Source organism: Felis catus, chromosome E1, assembly GCF_018350175.1.
Source record: "Felis catus isolate Fca126 chromosome E1, F.catus_Fca126_mat1.0, whole genome shotgun sequence".
Taxonomy (NCBI): Eukaryota; Metazoa; Chordata; class Mammalia; order Carnivora; family Felidae; genus Felis; species Felis catus.
In genome coordinates, this window is record NC_058381.1 from 38,785,825 (window position 1) to 38,804,564 (window position 18,740).

The 18,740-nt window shown below is 37.6% G+C and overlaps 1 protein-coding gene across 4 annotated transcripts in view; it reads right to left on the minus strand.

The window, feature by feature from the left end:
- Positions 1-18,740, minus strand: part of IKZF3 (IKAROS family zinc finger 3) — a 92,219-nt gene that overhangs the window by 51,366 nt on the left and 22,113 nt on the right. For 2 of the 4 annotated variants that reach the window (XM_045044264.1, XM_019817824.3), the window contains exons 2-3: positions 12,908-12,961; positions 10,641-10,739 (exon numbers count right to left, since the gene is read on the minus strand). Coding sequence is in view for 2 of the 4 variants with exons in the window: in XM_019817824.3 (XP_019673383.1) it covers positions 10,641-10,739; positions 12,908-12,961 (153 nt within the window). In the remaining 2 variants the exon portion in view is untranslated. Of the gene's footprint in view, positions 1-10,640; positions 10,743-12,907; positions 12,962-18,740 lie in introns of all 4 variants that reach the window. The other 2 variants (XM_045044263.1, XM_019817823.3) reach the window with 1 other exon arrangement.

An 18,740-nucleotide genomic window follows, 5' to 3' on the forward strand; every position in this document is an offset into this window, starting at 1 on the left:
CTGTTTCCGATTCTGTGTCTCCCTCTCTCTCTGCCCCTCCCCCATTCATGCTCTGTCTCTCTCTGTCCCAAAATAAATAAAAAACGTTGAAAAAAAAATTAAAAAAAAAAAAAAAAAAAAACTAAAAATTATCAAAATATCTGGAGGGTAGGAAACAAGTGAATTTATGTTAAATGTTACTATCTTTTAAAAGTTTTTTTCCAAATATTTTATTTTGTTTCTCACACAATAATTCCAATTGGTAAACACTCTTTCCCCCTAAAAAATTTAGTCTGTCATTCCATAAGAGAAAAATAAAGTTAGCATTCTAATCTTCTATAAAACAATTTTCTTTTTCTTTTTTGATTTAACTTTATTTTTTATTTTTTAAAATTTACATCCAAATTAGTTAGCATATAGTGAAGCAATGATTTCAGTAGATTCCTTAATGCCCTTTACCCATTTAGCCTGTCCCTCCTCCCACAACCCCTCCAGCAACCCTCAGTTTGTTCTCCATATTTATGAGTCTCTTTGGTATAAAACAATTTTCTAAGAGCTGGAAACTTAGATGCACATGACATTTCACTTTCTTTAACATATAAATCAGACATGATTACATTTATTCTGAATTTAAAATATTCCAAGACAGATCTTAGTTCTAAAACTTTTTAAAGAACATTAGAAAAAATGCTTCCATTAAACTTAAATAAAATTGGATCCTCTAAAGTATGCTTTTAAATTTGTTTATAATCATTATTACATTATAGCTAAATTTTCTTTAAAAAATTAATTCTAACTACCTTTAAAAGTATAATCCTAACTAGTCTTAAAGCATCTCTATGCTACATATGACAGAAGTACCTTATTACACAATAGGCATATCTTTTATCAGGCAATGCTACTTTTCAGTTCTATTATTTTTCAATATAGCATGTATAATTTGTATGTACTGATCATATTTTATCTTTTTAAAAAGCAGAGACCTTGTAACATCCTTTTCCAAAGGTATATGATTCAGATTAAGTGCTAGCATTAACAGTACAATAATCAGTTTGGAGTTTAATAATGAAATAATAAAATAATGCTAAAGTTAGCCTGTTCATTTCTTTTTTTTTCTTTACATTTACTTATTCTTTGAGAGACATAGAGAGACAGAGCACAAGTTGGGGAGGGGCAGAGAGAGAAGGAGACACAGAATCTGAAGCAGGCTCCAGGCTCTGAGATGTCAACACAGAGCCTGACGCGGGGCTCAGGCTCACAAACTGTGAGGTCATGACTTGAGCCCAAGTCAGATGCCTAACCAACTGAGCCACCCAGGCACCCCTGTTCTTTTCTTTTTAAATCAGGCTTAGAGGAAACAGCCATTTCTTCTCTCTTTCCCAAACCATTTAGAATCATTGATTATATCTTCTAGTCTCTACCAAGAACCATTATGACACTCCCAGACCCCTAACAACTGAGAAAAATACACCAATATCCCAATCATCACTGACATCGAATTGGAGGTAAGGCAATAGAAATGGCACCAGAAGCTACAGCAGTTGAAGATGACCCAAATTGATTGAGTGGACCACAGAGGCTGAATCTCTCTCTTTTCTCCTTGGAAGCATGTCTGGAGCAGGGTCAAAATGCAGAGGACTGGAATCTATTGTATGGATTCCCAGAGAAGTGCTGTATCACATGAGTTTTTACAATATTTGTTTTAAATTCCTATTGTTGAATGAAATTCTTTGGTGTTTTGTTTATGTTTGAGTGTTTAACCTGTTGGTTTTTTTTTTTTTTCTGATCACCTGAAAACATAAAACTCACAAGCTACTTCTGAATCCAGAGCAAATTCTAACATAAATTATAAATTTCCTGACCAAAAGTTCAAACATAAACTTAAATGGCATCACCTACCAGAACTCAGAAACACTAATTCAGAAAAATGCAAGCCAAAGGCACAGTTATTGTTTGCCTCATTCTGAGTGTGACTCCATGGATGGCATCTTCAAGAGGTTGCATAAAACTGATAGAACATTGTATGCCTTTCCTCAGCACAAATGACCACATCCTGTGCCAGGCAGCATTTTTTCAGTCTCTGTGGTTAAGAACTGGTACAAATTAATGTACAGCTAGGCAGAGCTGGAATGTTAGTTGAAGCTGTGATTTGAATCTCAGAAGTTTTAGACACAGAATTATATTTCTTGGTCCCTTAAGAATCTAAGACAAAAGGAAAAGATCTCAAACATTCTTTTTTTTTCTTTTCTTCCTTTATGAAACACATAGATACACATGTATAATTAACCTAATGTACTCATTTAGTTACTTATTTGACAAATATTTATTGTACACCCTACTATGAGCCAAGTACTATTCTAGGTGCTACAAATATCTAGCAGTGAAAAAGACAGCCCAAGATCCTGGCTCATAAAAGGTAGAGGGATAAAGAAATAAATAAAACTCCAAAATTATCCACGGTAAGTGCCATGCAGAGAATTAAAATAGGGTAGTGTGTTAAAATAGCGACTGGATAAAAAAGAACAGTCACTGGGTTGTTAGGGAAAATCTCTCTGAAGAAATGACATCTAAGATGAGATCTGAGTGACATTCATAAAGGAATAGTGATCGGATTTATCAACATAAATATTAGCATAAAATGTGTGCAATGTTAATATAAATATAGTGTTCCAAATTCACAAAAAGCCTAGAAGTTTTCCATACTGCTGATACAGACTATATTTGGGTGGCAAGGATAGAGGTGATTTTTTCTTTTTTCTTTCTATGAACTTTCCAAACTGTGGTAAAATATAAAAATATATTTAGTCGTTGTCCCCAGTTCCTGACAGAGTTCCTAAAACCCTTGGAATTTCCTATGTGACAGGAGTGTCTTTTGTTATTCATAACAACCTCCTTTCAATCATACCTGAGTTTATACTAATGAACTTAGGATGGGGCCCTTAGTTAGCCTCAGGATGGGATAGTCACCAGGAAGACCAAGTGGTTAAGGGTTAAGGGTTACAGTCACAACCACCAAGCTCTGGGAAGGGGAGTAGGGACTGGAGATTGAGCTCTATAAGTACTCTTGAATAATGAGATTCAGAGAGTTTCTGGATTGGTAAACACATCAAGATGATGGGTGGGTGGTGTGCCCAGAGAGGGCATGGATGCTCTATGCCCCACCACTCCATACCTTTCTCTATGCATCTCTTCCATTTGGCTGTTCCTGAGTTGGACCTTTATACTAAACTAGAAACATTAAGTAAAAATTTCTCCTAAATTCTTTGAGTCATTCTAGCAACTTATCAAACCTGAGGGGAGTGGGTACGGAAAATCCTTCATTTGTAGCCAAGCTGGACAGAAGTGCAGGTAACATGGAGACCTGGTAGTTCCAACTGGTATCTAAAGTGAGGGTAGTCTTGTGGGACTGAGCTCTTAACCTGTGGGTTCTGTGGGACTGAGCCTTTAACCTGTGGGTTCTATGCTCCAGGAGTTAGTATGATAATTGAATTGAATTTTTAGATGCCCAATTGGAGTCTGAAGAATTGGTTGTTGGTGTTGGAAAAGAAAAAAAAAAATCCCAGAATTGGTGTCAGGAGTGGGATTTGCTAGAACAGTCTGGCTCTTGGAAACATGTGGTTTGGGAAGAAAAAGGAAGAAAGGGCAAGAAATTAGGGACTTCTGAGTCCTGGCCATGTGATGACTCATGTTAGGTTAAGGAGCTATGTTATGATTAGTTACTAAAGGTAAAATTACCAAGGGTTTTCAGAAATGGATCCAATTCCTGGGGAGTGGTTCACTGGATTCATAAAGAAATGCAAACCAATCGGAAAAAGGTGAAATTGGTTACTATGAAAATGAAAATGAAATGAAAAGAGAGTTTTGGCTCAAACCTTAATGTTAGACCAAGCTCAGACTTTGGCTGGCTTAAGCTTCAGATATTAGGCTAAAACCTCCCCCAAAAGGTAAAATGTTGAGGTAACAACAGAGAGGACCTCTAAGACCTCTGGTCACCAAAAAGAGAGTTCACACTGAGGGAGGGAAAAACCAAGAAACTATTGAAATCAGGGGGTATAGTGTGAAGGCATCTCATTTTGTAAATCAGTATCATCAGCTTCTTGAAGAGCCATTACTAAAATGGACAGTAAGAGTGACTAATTTAGAGCAAGTATATTTGGTTTTGAATTCTACAGAGAAGAAGAACATGTTTGAGTTGATACCCAACCCACAACTCACTATGGAATAATCACAGATGGCTATACATGATCCAGACACACAGCAGTCTGGTGGACTAGATAAAACCACTGTAGGGTCTGTTTACCCTGAGAAGAGGACTATCTGCCTCCATTTATAAATGTTGAGTGGAACACGAAGTGTAACAGCTGATATACTTTGTATGTAAGCCATATAGGATTGGCTTTATGATAACAGACATATTCATTCATGGAATGTGCCTGTTACCCTGGTCATGGTAAATGCTGTGGTTTAAAGGGGTATTCTAAGAACATGCATATTGGATATGGTATGGCGAAGCTGGTAGAGCTATAAGAGGAGATGAGAACAAAGATTTGAAGGAAGAAGTTTATTATACTCACAGGACTCATAGAAGGGTACTGCCACATGCCACACAGGGTCACAGGGGAAAGTACCAGTGGCAGTCAGGAGGCAGAAAAGAGCAGTGAAGGAAATCCTAGGCTAGCGTTTTTATTGGAGTTTCTGAGAAAAGGCAAGGTAGGCAGAGTAAATAGTTTAGGATTGGCTGGTTTGAATAATTCTGGAAGACTTTGGGACATAGAATGGTCTCTAGTTATCTGATATACTTCATTGTAAGATGATTTTGGGCAGAGGAAATATTAACTTGGTGTATGAGAGTTAGGTAAGAAGATGGGCGAGACATACAGACTCCAGATTCGTTGATTTGTATATGAAAAGCATGATCCTGGCTAACCCCTCTGCTATCTGTAAGAATTGGCTATCCCCGGGAAAAGCAGCCTTTCCTCAGGTCTGTAAGGACCCCAAATGTCAAAGCATCCAAAATACAGAATATAAGACAATGCAGTTAATAAAACTGGTCCTGTGGTGAATGGATGCCAAAGAGACAAATACAGAATCTAAGAAAACACAGTTTTCTGCCTTTTTGCACAGGCACCCCGTGTAACCTTCCTGCTGCAAAATCAAGTAACAGTCCAAGAAACCTGAGTGAATCTGCTGCCTTAGCTTCCCCTCTTGGGTTTTACAGATGCTAATAAAAACATTAGGTTAATTAACAAGAAAATGAGAAAAGGCAGAAAGGAGAGTCAAGGGACTTGTCCCAGCAAGGTGGAAAATTGTAAATGGTTATTAAGAAATAAGAAGAATAAAGCAAACATTGGTAAGTCCAAAGCAAAGAAGAAAAATAAAGGGGAGAGTCAAAGGACTCATCTCAGCAGGGTGAAAATCTTGAGATTGTTATTAAGAAACAGGATAAAGGAAACATATTGATGGGGTTGAAACAAAGGTCTTAAGGTCTTAAGACAGCAGTGTGCAAGGTTGGGTAGACCAAAGGGACCGCCTCCCTTAAAGGGCTCCAAACGAGTCCACTCTTCTCTTCAGTGTACAGGAACTTACAAAGCCAGAAGGCAAAGATTACAAACAGAAATCTGATCTGAAATCAGCTAGGGCAATAGTCGGACAGATTAATCTTTGTCATGACAAAAGGGATGGGCTCAACCTCTAACTAGGGACCTAAAGTCTTCAGCATGTGAAGGGGTAAAATGGTTAGGAGGGTGAAGAAGAAAAGTTTCTGGGACTCCCTGACATGGAAGCCTCATTCACTGTGGCTTGTTATGTGAAGCCTTATAGGAGCCTCCAATTTGAGAGAATATAAAAATGTAAGGGTTGATAGGATTAAAGGGGAGGCTTGGTGGAAATTGGACTGCTTATTATTTTTAAGTCTATTTATTTATTTATTTTTAATTTTGAAAAGTATTTTATTTACTTTTGAGAGAGAGAGAGAGAGAGAGAGAGAGAAAGAGTGAGTGAGCAAGCAGTTTAGGGGCAGAGAGGGAGACACAATCTGAAGCAGGCTCCAGGCTCTGAGCTGTCAGCACAGAGCCCAACGTGGGGATCGAACTCACAAACTGTGAGATCATGACCTGAGCCAAAGTCGGACACTTAACCGACTGAGCCACCCAGGCACCCCAAAAGTTTATTTATTTATTTTGAGAGACAGCAAGGGCATGCAAGGGGGCCAACGGCAGAGAGAGAAGGGAAAGAGAGTCCCAAGCAGGCTCTGGCTATTAGCGCAGACCTCAGTGCAGACCCATGTAGGGCTCTGTCTCACGAACTGTGAGATCATGACCTGAGCCAAAATCAAGAATCAGATGCTTAACTGACTGAGCCACCGAGGCACCCCAGAAATAGGCTGTATTTAAAGAAATTGTGTCTCTTTTACCTGAAAGTGTTATGGGAATGGATATTATGTCTGACTGGGGAACATCTCCCTTACTTCATTTTATAAAACTAAAACCTGTTCATAAAGTCCTGATGGAGGCTACAGTTAAGAATGGAAGGGTTGAAAGACTAATGTGAAAGTCTGGAGGAAAGCTGGTATGTTTGAAGTGGCTGCATCTCTTTCACCTGAATGTGTTATGGGCATGGGCATTGTGTCTGACTGGGGAATTGTTTCCATGAGACAGAAGTCATGTAAATCTGTCCTATTAATTGGACATTCTAAATGGGGATGGATAAGCTTGCCCAAGTCCACAGTGTAGAAGAGAAGCTGCAGCGCTGGTGGGGACAGATGATGGGTCCATATGGAGCATAGACTGGGCTTTATGGCAAAAGTCTGCAAGTGTTTCCCAGCGATGACTGTTGGGATGGTGGAATCAAGAATTCCATTTTAGAGGCAATTAGTAGAGGCAATTGAAACTGCCCTATGACTGCGGAAAAAAAACAATCTTAACATCTGGCATACCCATGATATCTTAGGTGATGTCACAGAAATGCTCTAATGCTTCTGGGAGGGCAATACCCAAGACAGTTCCACAATAAAATGGAAATGGTTTATGCAGGATTATGCTACCTGAGGAATGCAAGCAGGAGGTACTGACAAGCAGTGAGCCTCTTCTCTCCCAGGACTGACTTTGGAACTGTATGAGGCTGCCAGATTCTATCATTGCTTAGAAGTGCCCGATAAACAGCTACTGACTGACCAGCAAAGAGCTGCTGGATAGCTGTTCCAAGGTAAATGAACAATATCCTGTTTGGAAGACCACCACTCTGATTGAAGATGTAAAAACATCAGTTCAGTGGGATGAATTACATGCTGTTTTCCTAGCAGTGATGGAAGAATTTTAACAATGACAAAAGCCTCCACATTTTGGTTTTTACCTGATTCATGAGTGATGGCCAGTGGCCAGGCCATATGGATAGGCAGAAGGAAAACTCGTTATTTATTTATTTATTTATTTATTTATTTATTTATTTATTTATTTATATTTATAAGGATTATTTATTTAAGTAATCTCTACACCTAGTGTGGGGCTCTAACTCACAACCCTGAGATCAAGAGTCACATGCTCTACTGACTGAGCCAGCCAGGTGCCTTGAAAACTGGTCTTTTAAAGCGATGCCCATATAGGGCATGACCGTATGGAAATCACTACAGGAATCTGAGGAGTGCATTAAAGTAGGACATGTCAATGCCCATCAGAAGAATCCCCTTCCAGGTTTGGAAGGGGATTGGAACCAAGTGGATATCACAGTGCACTTACTTGAAGTGGCCAAATGGTGTCCATGAAAGGTATAGACATTTGGGAACCACAGAAATACAGAGGGCTGAATCTGGACATATTCCTTTCGCACTCTCTGAGGCTCAAAATGCCAACAATAACTGTTCTATCTGCCAACAAGAGAGACAGAGGCTTCCGATGGCTATGGGGAAGATTCCTCAGAGGTAAGGCCCTATACATAGCTGGCAAGTGGATTACACTGAACCAATGCCAGTAGCCCCAGGGGGCTTACAAATGGTTTTTGACAGAATAGACACTGACTCTGGACTGTGTATTGCTTACCTGGTTGTAGATGCAAATAGTCAGGGTACTGAAAAACAAAACAAAACCAAAAAAACCCAAAAAACAAACAAACAAACAAAACCCCACAACCCAGATCAGAAGATACTGCACCAATTTGGGCCACCAAATCACATTTCTTTGGGACAAGAACACACTTTACAGTCCATAATGTCAAATGATGGGCAGAGAGATACTGTCCTCAGAAGAATAGTTTCATAGAGAATTGGAACAGGCAACTGAAACACTGGTTGTTTGAAACGGGAATGTGTAGACATGAAGGGCTGGCTGGTTTACATGTCTTCAAGAATGTGTGCTCACACTTAACATGAGCAGGGTTAAGGGAATGTCCCTGTTGACAGATTCCTGTTTTTCTGGTGAATCTGGGGAAGAGAGATGGAAGAGGATGCTAGTATGACTATGCAATTTTTTCCATGGTGGGGAGGGGGGGGGGGAAATATTGGTATGACTATAATTCTTCCTAAGAGGAGAGGACACTGGTTTCATGACCATACTTTTTTTTTCTTCCCCACATCACCTCAGCTTTCTCTTTCCTACCTGATGCAGTAGTCATAGGACCAGCGCTGCAACAAATGACAGAAATGGAGATGATTCCTAAGCAAGAAACTGTAGCTACAGGTTTGTTGTTTATTTAATTTTTAACGTTTATTTATTTTTGAAAGACAGTGAGCAGGGGAGGGGCAGAGAGAGAGAGACGGAGATACAGAATCCGAAGCAGGCTCCAGGCTCTGAACTATCAGCACATTGCCTGATGCAGGGCTCAAACTCATGAACTGTGAGATCATGACCTGAGCCGAAGTTGGACGCTTAACCAACTGGGCCACCCACACGTCCCAAGTAGCTACAGTTTTAAACCTTTATGTCAGAATTCCTAAAGGCCTGATAGGGTAGGTTGTGGCTTCACTCCATTTGGCAAAACTGAGGTTAACAGTGACTGCAGCTATACTGCTAGTGGCAAAAATAGCCTGCTAGTTCTGTACCTAAGTAACTCTACCCTATATGAACAGGAGTGGATTGAGGGGGAGGCACTTGCTATACTAGTATTGTTGCCTGCAATCTAGACCAGCACAGCAGCTAAACCTCATGTTCCTTCCAAAAGTGGAAAAGTTCAGGTAGATGAAGAGAAGAAGGAATAGTAGCTGAGGGTAAAGAAATCAATCAATGGATTATGTAATGAAGGAAATCCAGTATTATATTAAAATGTCAAGAGAGGCTCAGAACAAGAAACTTGTAAATATTGTCTCTCAGTTCAATTATACCAGATGCTGAAAAGGTGAAGCCATACATTGCTGAGACCACTCATGTTTTTGGAACCTGACAAAATCAAATGGAAGGCTGTAAACCTGAGTGACCTCACCCTGGGAGACATTTTCAAATGATATGATGATGGACCAGAATAATTATTAATGACTGAATGTGACTGTAGTAATGTGCCAGTATCTTGACTTTTACGATCCTTTTGTAAAAAAATTTTTAGTGTTTCATTTATTTTTGAGAGTGAGCAGGCGAGGGGCAGAGAGAGAGGGAGACACAGAATCTGAAGCAAGCACCAGGCTCTGAGCTGTCAGCACAGAGCCAGGTGTGGGGCTCAAACTCACAAACCACGAGATCATGACCTGAGCCGAAGTTGGATGCTTAATGGACTAAGCCACCCAGGCGCCCCTATGATCCTTTGTTACAAGAGATTTGTGCTCAAAGACCAGTGGGTAGCCTATGGTAAAATACAAAAATATATTTGGTCTTTGTCCCAGGTTCCTGGCACAAGAGTCCTCCCAAACCTTGGAATCTTCCTGAGTGACAGGAGTATCTTTTGTTATTTATAATAATCTCTTTTCAATCACACCTAAGTTTCTGCTAATGAGGTGAGTTAGGGTAAGGGCCCTAGTCAGGATGGGTTCATCACCAGAAAGACAAAGTGATAGGGGGGCACTGGGTAGGTTCTGAAGACTGAGCTCTATAAAAAGTCTTAAACATACTTTGCTTTATGCATTTCTTCCATTTGGCTGTTCTTGAATTGTATCCATTATGATAAACTAGTAATAGTAAAGCACTTTCCTAAATTCTCTGAGTCATTCTAGCAACTTATTAAACCTGAGGAGAGTGGGTGTGGAAAACCCTGCATTTGTAGCCAAGCTGGACAGAAATGTAGGTAACATGGAGACCTGGTAGTTTCAACTGGTGTCTAAAGTGAGGACAGTCTTGTGGGACTGAGCTTTTAACATGTGGGTTCTTTGCTAATTCCAGGAGTTAGTATGAGAATTTAATGGAATTGTGGGACACCCAGTTATTCTCTGAAGAATTGGAGAATTGGTTGTTGGTGCTGGGAAATACCCCACAATTTCTATAATGAACATGTATTATTTTTACAACAGAAAAGAGTCAAATAAACATTTTAGAAATGAAGTTAGTATAACTTGAATACTGAATAAGCACCTTAAATTCTCAAAGTTTGCTGATACCCTTTAGCAAATTATTAAATATTAATATTCGTAAAATGAACAAAACTTAATTACTTTCAACTCAACCCACAAATGCAAGTTTCTAATTTCTTCCACATATTTAGCCTCAACCATATCTATAACCAGTTTTAGTTTGTACTCAATGGCTCACCTCCTATATCTTCATCTTCATTGGTTGGGCCTTCCACACTGTCTGCATTTTCTGTTTCATGAGGTTTGGTTAAATCGTAGTCATTCAAAATCACTGGACCTTCTAGGAGATAAAAAGAATTTTAACTATTCAGTCAAATTTTAAAGGGTTTTTATAAACATGTATTAAGTAGACTCCCATTTCAGCACAATATCTCAATGATAGACAGAATTCTTTCATATATACACCAAGTGGAATATATATGATAACTCTTGAGGTTTAGAAATATGCCCAGGGTGCACCTGAGTTAAAATGTATTCATGTTCCTTCCTGACAGAAATTCTCTCTCTTTTGGTATGTCTCACAATATTCAGTAGGATGCTATTGTTATTTATGACCAAGAAGTATTTGTGTAGTGATGAGAAATACTGAGCTCAAAAATACTGGCATAATCTGATTTGGGAAGATGCTTTCCTAAGAGGAAACCCATAAGCAACTGTATATCAAATCCTATTTTCCTTTTCTGTTCACATTATAAATGTGATTCTGTGGAAAACATATTGGCCCTCAAGTTCCTTTATTTCTTTGAACATTTACTAAATGCTGAAAAGGCCATAGATATGAATAAGTAATAATTCCTGTCCTCAAGGAGCTTATAATTGGCAAATATAGATTAAGACAAGATCATAAGTATAATGTAGACTCAGACAAGAGAGTAAGGGAAATACAAAGTATTATGTGAGTTCACAAGTGAAAGGGAGCAGACATAATAAAAGCATGCTTAAACAAACAGCAAACTTGTTAAAAATCAAGTTTAACAGAAATATACTTTTGTACAATAAATACTGATATTATTAGACATTAGAAAAAAGGAACAATGTGGCGTATTATTTCATGTACAAGCATAGTAGCTTAAAAAGATATTAACAAAAGAAATAAACTAAAAACTTATTCACTTTCAAACTCTTTTCTTTTTTTTAACGTTAATTTATTATTTTGAGAGAAAGAGAGACAGAGCATGAGCAGTGGAGGGGCAGAGAGAGAGGAAGACTCAGAATCCAAAGCAGGCTCCAGGCTCCGAGCCATCAGCACAGAGTCCGACATGGGGCTTGAATCTACGAACCGTGAGATCATGACCTAAGCCAAAATTGGACGCTTAACTGACTGAGAGACCCAGGTGTCCCTCTATCAAACTCCTTTCTAATGTTTATAAAATATTTATTGAGTACCTACTACCTACAACAAATAGTCAAAGAAACTGAATCCTGTGGCATTTACGCTAGGTGAAATAGGAGAAGTGACTAGAAACTCTGCAGTGGTATTCCTTCCAGCTCACCTGTGACCTAACAGATGGAGCAGGACTTGTGCTGGAATACAGGAGTAAAATAGAAACATATTTCATAAAATCCATGACTAACAGATGCTGAAAATATGGTTATAATGGACTCATGTTTTGATTTATAAACACATTAAACTCCTAACTTCTGCATATTGTAACATGTACTCTATGAACAATAAGACACTGTTCTAAATAGTAGTTCACTTTTCTCAAGCTTAAAGTGACTAACATAAAGTGCACACCTGAACAACTAACATGAGGTCCTGGTTCAATTAAAATATAAGGTTATAATTGATAATAACAAAAAAGTACTCCAGTGGTTAATTTTGTAATGTAGCACAAATTATGATCCAAACAAAGTGGGTTAATCAATCTAGGAAACATGGAAGTTATTTTTAGGAAATAGATTATTTTAAATGTCTCTAGTTTATTCTGGAGCAGGAGTCAGCAAACTATGGCCTGAGAACCACAAGCAATGGCTTGTTTTTATATGGGCCCAGGAAGTAGGAATGGTTTTTACATTTTTAAAATGTTGCAAAAAACATAAAGAGGAATAGGTGACAGAGATCCTATATTGCCCACAAAGTCTAAAATATTTACTATCTTGCCATTCACCAAAAAGTTTGCTGACCACTATCTAGAGTGAAAAGCACAAGCTGATGAAACATAAGCTACTACATTGGTCAACAAAAACTGCTTTTATGTAAACTAGTCAGTTAAAAATAATTAAAAGGAAAAAACAAACAAACAGTGATCAACATTAGGTTTGGCCCTATGATGCCAAATAATTTATATAATGTAAATGGATGAGTTATTTTTGTATCAGAAAGAGACAACTATGTTTTTTCCCAACACATTTCTATAGCATTTTTACTATAATCAGAATATTCATCTTTCTTTGGTAATTTCAGTAAAGGTATATTTCTAGAAAGGAAAGACCTGATGTTACCTGTGGGCACAGGCTGTTCCTGAGTGCTTTTCAGTTCCACATTTGGTTTTATATCTGAAAAGAAAAGGATTATAAATATTAGCTACTTAATTTTTTTTCAAATTTGAGGATTCTAAATTTAATAAGGATACTATTTTAGAAGGTTTAGCAGATTTCCCCTTCAGAGCAGGACTGTTCTTTTCCTCTACCCTCCCTAAAAACCACCTCAAGGAGAATAAAAGGAATTATTTACACAGCAATTGTATTTTAAAGAGATTAAGAAGAAAAAATTAGAACTTTATACTTAACATTTCTAGTACTTTTCTTTTTTTCCTGAAGACTTGAGTTCCCATCTGGTATTATCTCTCTTCAGTCAAAAGAGCTTCCCTTAGCATTTCTAGTAATGCAACTATGTGAGTGGCAACTTTTCTTAGTTTTCATTTATTTGGAAATATCTTTATTTTGCCTTCAATTTTAAAGGATATTTTTACTTGATACAGAATTCTGGGTTGACAGTTTTCTTCCAGCACTTTAAAGATGACATTCTACTACCTTCTAGGCTCTATTGTTTCTGATGAGAAGTCAGTGATATTTGTATTATTGCTTTCCTATATACAATGTATTCTTTTTCTCTGAATGCTTTCCAGATTATCCCTTTACCTTTGGTTTTCTGCAGTTTGACTATGATATGCCTACATATTATTTTATTTGAATTTATCCCACTTGGCCCTCTCTCTCACTGAGCTTTTGTAAAATTATGTTTTTCACTAAACTTGAGAAATGTTCAGTTATTATTTCTTCAAATAGTTTTTCTTCTCCATCCTCTTGCTCCTTTCCTTCTAGGACTTCAACTGCATATATGTTAGACTTTTTAATATTTCCCCACATTCCCTGAGGCTCTGTTCTTCCCCCACCCCAATGTTTTATTTTCTCTGTTGTTCAGATTGAATACTTTCATTGATATACCTTCAAATGCACTTACTCTTTCTTCTGTCATCTTGATTTGTTGTTAAGTCTGTCCAATGAGTTTTCTATTTCAGATATTATAATTTTTAGTTCTCAGATTTCCATTTTGTTCTTTTGTCATAGTTTCTCTGCCAAGATTTCCTATTTGTTAATTCATTACAAGCATATTTTCCTTTACATCTTTGAGCATAATTAGCATAGCTATTTAAGATTCTTGCCTTCCAATTCCAATACCTATGTCATCTTGGAGTCAGTTACCATTGACTTCCTTTTATCTTGAGTATGGGTTACATTTTCCTGCTTCTTCACATGACTTAATACTTTTGGATTGTACCCTGGACATTATAAATGATATGTTACAGAATTTGTGGATTCTGTTATGTTCCTCTGAATAGTATAGGAAGTTTTTTTTTCTTTATTCATTTTACTTTTTAAAGCATGCAGTTAACTTACGTAGGTTCAAACTTGAATTTTGTTTCATTATAGTGAGCAGCACTGAAGGTAACCAAATGTCCCAGAATGCCTGGGATTGAGGGTTTTTCCAGAACAGAGAATTTTCACAGTCTCAGGGAAATTGGTTGGTCTTGGAGAGGCATAAATCTCTGTTCAATATTTTAGCCTCAGATGGGCTGCTCAGAGCATGACCCATATATGTGTGGTTCAAGAATCAGCTAGAGATCTGGATTAGCCAGAAAATTTATAGATAAAAAATCCCTCTCTGCCTTTTTCGTACCAGGATTTCCCTCCTTCTTTCCCAGCTGCTGCGGCTGCTATGACTTTTTAAGTCAGTATAACTATGGATTATCTACTCACGTTTTGGTCACCCCAAGGCTAAAATTGATGCCAACCCTTGAGTTAAAACAAAGAACCATAAAAGCAGGTTGTTTTTGTCATTTTCCTATGCCTTCAGGTAATAGATTTTTTCATATTTTGTTCAGAATCTATCACTCCATTGCTAGAAAATCTTATTTGTTCCTTATTTTAATAATGATCATATACCCAAAACTGTTCAGGATAGTATTAATTTCAAATATTCTATACTATTATCTAGTCTTATTTCAATTTTTGTTTTGAAAAATATAGTTACTCTGCTTACATTCTAATTTTAAATTTTTGACATATTATCCATTAGATGATAGTGCCAAAGCATAAAGGCAGGGAAAATACACATTTTGAAAAATTTTTTTAACGTTTATTTATTTTTGAGACAGAGAGACAGAGCATGAACAGGGGAGGGGCAGAGAGAGGGAGACACAGAATCTGAAACAGGCTCCAGGCTCTGAGCTGTCAGCACAGAGCCCGACGCAGGGCTCGAACTCACAGACCGTGAGATCATGACCTGAGCCGAAGTCGGACGCTTAACTGACCACGCCCCAGGTGCCCCAATACACATATTTTTTAAATAAGCAAAGGGGCAGCCTAGTATGGGGTGTCAAAACCCAAGATGTGGAAGAAGAATGTCCATGTAAGGAATGGAAGCAGCCCAGGGCAGGCTGTGTGAGAGTATGACTATATGGGGTGGGAAGTCTGAATGAGGTAAGGAGGGATTCTACATGGCAGACAGCATGTAAATCAGAGCATGAATAGGCTAAAGAGGGCATTCAGGCTGGAGAATTGCCTCATGTGCAGTGCTGGAGTCCAAGAGGGATAAAAAGGGTATCCAAGATAAGGGATAGCCTAGTATGAGTCACAGCCTGAGCATAGTGAATAGGACATTTGTACATAGAGGTGGTCTGGTGTGGGTTTTCAGAGCTTAAATGGGTGTGAGCACATGGGGACAGTGGGGAGAGCTTCTATGCACAGGATCACTCCAGTGCAAGTTCAGTGCAAGTTCAGTGCAAGAACTTGAGAGGGGTGAAGAAGGGATCCACTTATTAGGTATAGTTTTACATGGAGGTGTCAGAGCCTGAGCAGTTGAAAAGGGTGTCCAATAGCATAGTTGCTATGGTACAGGATGTAAGAACCCAAACGAGGCAAGGAAAGCATCTGTGCTGATGAAGGGATGGTAGTGGCAATGGATGATTGGTTATATAAAGGAGGATTGATCAAATAAGTGACTACAATAAGGTAATAAGAGCCAGATTTTTCTCTGTCAGAGAAGGGAGTTACAAATATGGAAGCCTGTGGTACTGTACTGGAAATGAAGGTACTGGTGTGAATGCATGGCTTCTACTCTACATAAATAAATATCAAATATAGATGTCTACGTGTATGTATGGATATACATACATATAATCCCTAGCCCTGTCCACTGAGAGCACCTGGGAGTGGTAACATTACACCAACTTCTAGCATCCAGATATTAACTTCTAAATTTTTTTAATTTTTTTTTTTTTTTGAGAAAGAGAGAGCATGCAAGCTTGTGTGGGGAGGGACAGAGAGAAGGAGAGAGAATCCCAAGCAAGCTCAACACTGTCAGTGTGCAGAACCTGATGCGGGGCTCAATTTCATGAACTGCGAGATCATGACTTGAGCCAAAACCGAGAGTTGGACACTCAACTGACTGAGCCACCCAGGTGCCCCCAGATATTAATTTCTAAATATCATTCTCCATTTAAAGGATCCAGGCTTCTTGGAGAAATGGCTTATTCTAGGGTTTGGGCAGGGAAAAGTACATAATGGGTCTGGAACATTTTGTTGTGTCACAAAGTATGGAAGTGCCTACAAAATGAAGAGGATATATTAGAGGATATAGACATTATCTTGAAGGGGTTTCCACTGGCCAAATCTGAGACGGGGAAGTATCAAAATAAAAATTATGGTATTGGATTATAACTCATTGAAAAAAAAACAAATTCATGAGTCCAAATTGACATTAATAAGTAAATAAAATGAAAGTCAGATGATGAATGGAGTATTTATACAGTTTCAAAGTGTTTCTCCCAAAATACTTGTTATTACAGAGATGAAAAGAGCAACCACATAGTAAACAACTTGGTAGACACCATGGTAATTGAACAAAGTGATCATCATCAGTAACGCGACCAATGAAAATTATGTGCCATCTGAACACAGCATCACTTCTATGATATTGCTGCCAAATACACATAACATGAATCTAACCATGAGAAAAGGAACTCTAATTGAGGAATAGTTTACAAAATAACTGGCTTGTAATCCTCAAAAGTGTCAAGTCATGAAAGACTGAGGAACTAAGAAACTGTTCCAGACTGAGGAGAGTGAAGAGACTTGACAACTAAATCCAATGTGTGATTGTGAGCTGAATCCTCCTGCAATAAATAACACCGTAGAAACAAATGGACAAATCTGAATGGGGGTCTGAGGATTAAATGGTAGTAATGTATCCCGATTTGGACGTTGTTTTGTGGTTATATAGAAGAAGTATACTTTAGTACGTTAAAGTATTCAAGGATTATAGGGCACTGTGTCAGCAACTTATTCTCAAAGCTTCTGAAAAAAAAATTTTGTACTATATCGCAACTTTTCTGTAAGTTTGATAGTATTTTTTTAAATTAAAAAAAAGCTAAATGTGAAACTTTTAACCTGCACACTAAAGGGATTCTTAACAGGAAAAAAAAAAAGAAAAGAAAAAAAACTAGCTCAAAGGTTTCACATAAACAACCTTCATGTGAAAATATTCTTTAGTTACTACAGAGCAAGATGGCTTTTAATTTGGTGACCTAAAGGAAAAAGGTCCCAGCCCCTGAACCTTTTAAACCCCCTGACAATGACATTTAAATAGCTCTCAATATTTTTTCAAGTGGCCTTTGTGTGCTACAAATAACACCAGAAACAAATGAGTACAGTTTCTAAGAGAAAAAGGAGATTCTGACTACCTTAGCATTCAGAACTTGAAGGAAACATTAAAACCATCTATTATCAGGCTACATGGATATTCTTCTTGGGTACTAAAAAATATTTAAAACACAGGACAAAAGAAATTGAAGTACATTTCTTCCACCTGAAATCAAAGGTCCTTATAAAATGATGAAGCCCAGTAGTAGACAGATAGTGAAAGAAATTCCAACTGAAGACCAGAAACCTGTTAAATATTTCTAAGTACAGTAAAACTTTCCAGTTTTTAATGGATCATTTTGTAATTTCTTTACACTTCAGTCCAAAAAAAACACTTCAAAATTTTTCTATTTGAAATATAAATATTTTTAATGTTAAATTACTGCCATCTTTTTAATATGTTGGCAGTCAACATAGCTTTACAATATTTTCCAAAAGAATGCTCTAGAAAGTTAAGAATGAAGGGTCCCTGTATTGCTTTTGAAATATAGTTTCCTGTACTGATGTTTATCATAACTGGTGCAGATGATAGAAGAATCCCAGGGTGTGTTAATTTTGTTCAAATATAAGTCTCCTCATTTTCTACATCTCTCCTGTTACTTGAATAGGTAAATCATACTCTTGCCTCAAGACCTTTTCATTTACCTTTCCTTCTGACCAGAATGCTCTTCCCCCAGATCACCATGTGGCCAGATTCCTCTCTTCATTCAGATGTGTGCTCAAAAATCACCTTACCAAACAAGCTTTACCTAACTATCCTATACAAAAACATCATCCTCTGTTGGGGGAGGGGGGAGGGTGAAACAGGTGATGGGGATTAAGAGTACACTTATCATGATGAACATTAAGTAATGTATAGAATTGTTGAGTCACCATATTGTACATCTGAAACTAATATAACACTGTGTTAACTCTACTAAAATTAAAATTGTTAACTTAATTAAAAATTAAAAAAATAAAATGTCATCCTCCATTGTCACTTTCTTTTCTCTTACCCTGCCTTATTTTTCTTCATAAAATTTCTTCATTGTCACCACCTGACATATATACACATATATTTTGTTGTTTTTTTAACCTATCTCCCTCTACCAGAATGTAAGTTCATGACAACAGGAATGTTGTCTGTATTTTT